The 4,321-nt window shown below is 68.2% G+C and overlaps 1 protein-coding gene across 1 annotated transcript; it reads right to left on the bottom strand.

The window, feature by feature from the left end:
* Window positions 1-203: 203 nt before the first annotated feature.
* LOC142824076 (maestro heat-like repeat-containing protein family member 7) lies at window positions 204-3,953 on the bottom strand. Its single transcript, XM_075915826.1, has 10 exons — window positions 3,831-3,953; window positions 3,397-3,519; window positions 2,795-2,862; window positions 2,571-2,676; window positions 2,204-2,299; window positions 1,929-2,033; window positions 1,404-1,539; window positions 1,080-1,174; window positions 679-831; window positions 204-319 (listed from the first exon to the last, which is right to left on the bottom strand). The coding sequence occupies exons 1-10, from the start codon at window positions 3,894-3,896 to the stop codon at window positions 302-304; spliced, it is 966 nt and encodes a 321-aa protein (XP_075771941.1). The 5' UTR covers window positions 3,897-3,953; the 3' UTR covers window positions 204-301.
* Window positions 3,954-4,321: the final 368 nt, after the last annotated feature.

Raw genomic sequence — 4,321 nt, 5'->3', positions numbered from 1 at the left:
TACCCCCTCCTGGACCCTGCACCCCTATCCACCGCCCCAGATCATACCCCCCCCCCTGCACCCAGGCTCCACCCCTAAGCTCCCTTCTGCACCCAACCGCCCCGTCCGACCCCAAAGCCCTCGGTAGAAATGTGGCCCTTGATCAGTTGCCAAAATGGCCCCCCCATTACAAATTATTGACCAAGCCTGATCCAAATGTTTTTTGAAACATTGTTTAATGAGAATGTAAATACAATTCAATACAATTGGGAGGGTTGGGGGGAGGGGGACGCAGCTGCTGGCTCCTCAGCTCTTGCTGCTCTCACTGGGTGTCTTCCTGCTGCAAGGGAAGCAGAATCCGTCACATTCATCCCTGGGGACTCAGGGGAACTGGCCCCCCAGCATTTCCACCCTCCTCCCCCCTGCTCTCTGGTCACCCCCCGTCAGGCCCGCAGGGTGAGCTCCTGACCCCCCCCCCCCCCCAGAGCTCCTGACACCTCGGCCCCCTCCCGCCTCCTAGGACAGTTTCTGTGTTCAGAGCCTCCCCCACCCCCAGGGACGCTCGCAGGGGCAGGAGGGATTCTGCCAGCAGGGACGTGGGGTGGGGGCAGCCTGAGGAAAGGGGCGGGGGACTCCCTGAGGGGATGGGAAGGAGACCCTGGCCCTGCCCCACTCTCCTGATCTGCTCCGGCTGCTCACCATGTATTCCAGGAGCTGATGGGCCTGCCCATGCAGGGCGTGGGCCAGGACCAGCCCGGCCTGGCTGTGGCGCCGCAGGGGGGAGCGGGCAGCGAGCAGAGCCTTGTCCAAAAAGCAATTCTCCTGCTCTGCTGTGAAGAGCTGCCCAAAGACCTGGAATCAAGAGCACAGGAGGTTTCAGCTGACGGCCCAGAGCCCGGCCCCAACTCCTGGGGCTAAAACAGCTTCCTCCTCCCCCAAACTCCCTTCCAGACCCTGCACCCAGACGCTCTCCTCACCTGGCACCCCAACCCCTGCCCCAGGTCACAGCTTCCTCCTGCCCCCAAGACCCTCCTACCCCCACGAGGGCCCCAGCCAGCCCCACCCCCAAGCCCTGCCCTGCCCTGGCAGCGCGTCCTTACCTCTCCCACCCTCACGCTGTTGCTGTGCGCCAGGACCCATCTTTCTTTGTAGTAGTGTCTGCACCACAGGTCCTCTGCCTGGTGGATGTTGAGGCCTGGAAGAGACACAACAGGGTCATTCTGCTGGCAGGTCTGAGCCCTTCCCCTCCCACGGGTCCCTGCAGGCATCCCTGGGCAAATGGAGGGGCACAGGGGGCAGAAGGGGAACACAGAGGGACGCATCCCCCCTTGGGCCAGTCTGGGGGAAAAGGGCTGGGTCCCCTCCCCCCGCCGCCGGCACCCTCAGGGTGTCCCTGGGGCCCAGGTCCCGGCTGGGTTCCTTACCCCTGTGGTGCAGGAGGAGTTGATACAGGCTGTGCACCCCCTCCCGGGCCAGCCGGCTGACGTCTTCGGATGGGTCCGAAATAAAAAGGCCCAGCTGGGCCACGTGGTGACCCATCCTCGGCCAGTCGGCGGAGTTCTGAGGGGAGAGAAGAGGGGGGGTCCCTCAGCATCCTGGGGCTGCACGTCCCATGCAAACGGCCGCCGAGGCGGGTCTGAGCTCGGGGGACGGACAGAGACACCTCCCGGGGCGGGGCGGGGCCGGCCTTGCGAGGAGACAACCCTGAGCAATGGCCCCGACTGAAGGGTCACTCCGGGGGTGGAACAAGGGGATCCACTGACGGCCACTCCCCAGTCCCCAGGCCCAGTCCCTCAAGAGCCCCCCTGAAGGGCCCAGGGTCGCCCCTCCCCGGGGAAAGGAGAACGCGGCCCATTCCCGGCCCATTCCCGGCCCTGCCTCTGCCTCCCGGGGACGCTCCCAGCCCCGCGCCCTGCAGCCCCAGACCCCCCGGCTCCGAGGTCACTTACGTCAAACCCCGGGAGGGTGGTGGCGACTCCCAGCAGGGCCGTGGTGCTGCCAAGGGCCCTGGCTCGCTCCTGGGGCAGGCGGGACTCCAGCCACGGGCTCAGGTGCTGGGGGGGAAAGAGGCAGGTCAGGACCCGTAGGGAGGTGCCGGTTCTGGGCAGAGCCTGGGGCTCCTCTCGGACTGTGCCCCCCCCCCCCCAGCCACTGACACTGCTCCTCTCTCGGCCCCCCCCCGAGGAAGCAGGGACAATGGCCCCGTCCCCCCCACGGGGCTCACCTCCATTATGAGCTGCAGCCGGGCGGTGTCTGGGGACTCGGCGAGGAGGCTCGCCAGTAGGGCCTGGAGGTCGTAGGGAAGGGCCCGGATGAACTGCTGCAAGACAAGGGGGAGCCCTGGGTCAGAGGGGGGTTGGGGGATCCAGGCCACCCGCTGGCTCCGGGGTGCAGCCTTGAACAGGGTCTGAGCCGCCTCGCAGAGCAGGGAGGAGCCCAGGCTGGGCATGGAAGGGACGGGCCCCCCGGGAGAGCAACGGGAACCCTGGAGGGAAGGATCCAAACCTGCAGCTTCTTCCCGCCCTCTGCCACCCCCCCCCTCCTCTCTGGAGCTCCAGCCCAGCCCGGGAGCAGGGCCCAGAGGGACGTACCTGCGTGTGGATGGGCTCCTGCTGCCAGTCCCCAGACACAGTCTGTCCCACGGCCGCCGTCAGCAGGGGGCTCAGGAGCTGGGCCCGCAGGGGAGGCTGCAAGGTGCTGGCAGGAGAGAGGGGCAGAGACTGTTAATTCAGCAGCAGGAGACAGAGACTTTCCCACTCCCTGGCCAGGGGATCTGCTCTGGGGGGAGTCGGCGGGGGGGGGGGGGGGTCGGTACCTGAGGCTGCAGGCGGCGTTGAGGCAGTCGGCCAAGACCAGCGGGGGGGGCGAGTCCTCCATGATCTCCTGGGAGACCCAAGGAGACAAAGGGGCGTGTGAGGCTGGGCCCCCAAGAGACGCTCACACGGCCAGCGCCCCCACCCAGCAGGATCCAACCCCACTGCCTCCCGCTGCCCTGTAGCCCCCCTGCCCGACACAGGGCCCCTCCCAGCACCCCCCTCCCAAACCGGGACCAGCTCAATCCTTGTCCCCAGGCCGTCTCCTGCCCCTCACTGCCCTGGTGACCAGCCTCTGAACCTCCTCATCCCTGCTCCCCAGGCGCATCCCCAGCAGCCCGCTCGGCTCCCTTCCAGCCCCCCATGGCCCGGGGAGACCCCTCCCTGTCCCGAATCCCCCTTCCTGTCCGGCACCCCAGACCTGCCCCATTTCTGTGTCCCTCCCTCCTCCAGCATCCCCACCCACCCTCCCCATGTCCACCTCCAGCCCTCCTGGCTCCACCCATCCCGTTTCCAGCACCCCCACCCGCCGCCATGGCCCAGGCAGACCCCTGTCCACCCCACGTATCCCCTCCCCTCCTCCCGGCCGCCGCGACTCGCTCACCACGATCCTGGCCATCATGGTGTCCTTGCAGCAGCGCGGCGCCAGGGTGTCCTCGCCCCTTTGGAGGGCGGCGAGGCAGGCGAGGGGGATGGCCAAGAGGAACCGCTGCAGGGCAGCTGGGCTCTGCACCCCAGAGAGAGTCTGTGAGCCTGGGGCCTGCCTGCCCCCCACGGACAGCTGCAGGGCTCAGGCCTCCCAGGAGTGGAGGTGGGAGCTGCCGGTTGTCCATGCACCCGCACTCCCCCCCAACTGCTGCCTCAGGCTTGTGGGGGCCCAGCTGGTGCATGACAAGAGCCCCCAGCTTGGGGGGTCCAGGTCATGCAGGAGAAGGGGCCCCAGGGGGATCCCCAGGGACAAGCCCCTCCCGGAGGGGGGGACGTGCTGGGAAGGGGCCGGACAATCTCGGGTCCCCCCCGTGTGGAGAAGGTTCCTACCGTGTCCCGGGTGTGGAGCTGCTCTTCGATGTCGTAGATGGCCCCTTCCTCCACCCGGGAGTCCATCCGCTCCTGGCAGAGCTCCGCCGAGGCGCAGGGGGGCTCTGTGCGGGAGGGAAGGGACCAGGGTGACTCCAGCGGCCAGCAGGGGTCACGCGCCCCCATGTCAGGGACCCAGGGCAGGTTGGGCCCCACACACCCCTCGCAGGGACCCATCCCCCTTCCACCCTCACATCTGCCAACGCCCTCAGCAGAGCCCCCACCAGGAACAAGAGAGCCAAGCAGCCCCCGCCCCCATCCATTGCCCAGGGTGCGGGGCAGACACTGGGGCTGCCCCTCCCCCCCCCGGGTACTGGGTGAGCCCCTGGGCCCAGCGTGTTCACGGCCCCTCACCTGGGTCTGAGCGGCTGCGCGAGGTGGCCGGGCTGCAGCTGGAGGCCCAGGCGCTGCTGCTGACGGACCTGGACCCACAGCTGCAGGGGCTGGTGCGG

Source organism: Pelodiscus sinensis, unplaced genomic scaffold (assembly GCF_049634645.1).
Source record: "Pelodiscus sinensis isolate JC-2024 unplaced genomic scaffold, ASM4963464v1 ctg37, whole genome shotgun sequence".
Taxonomy (NCBI): domain Eukaryota; kingdom Metazoa; phylum Chordata; order Testudines; family Trionychidae; genus Pelodiscus; species Pelodiscus sinensis.
The sequence above is the reverse complement of the archived record's forward strand: the minus strand, read 5'-3'. Positions and strand labels throughout refer to the sequence as shown.

Coding starts and splice junctions, on each gene's coding strand:
- LOC142824076 (XM_075915826.1), bottom strand. CDS start 3,896: ATGGACTCCCGGGTGGAGGAAGGGGCCATCTACGACATCGAAGAGCAG. Junction 2,034..2,203: donor GGCTGCAGCTCATAATGGAG/GTGAGCCCCGTG, acceptor TTTCCCCCCCAG/CACCTGAGCCCGTGGCTGGA. Junction 1,175..1,403: donor ACTCCTCCTGCACCACAGGG/GTAAGGAACCCA, acceptor TGTCTCTTCCAG/GCCTCAACATCCACCAGGCA.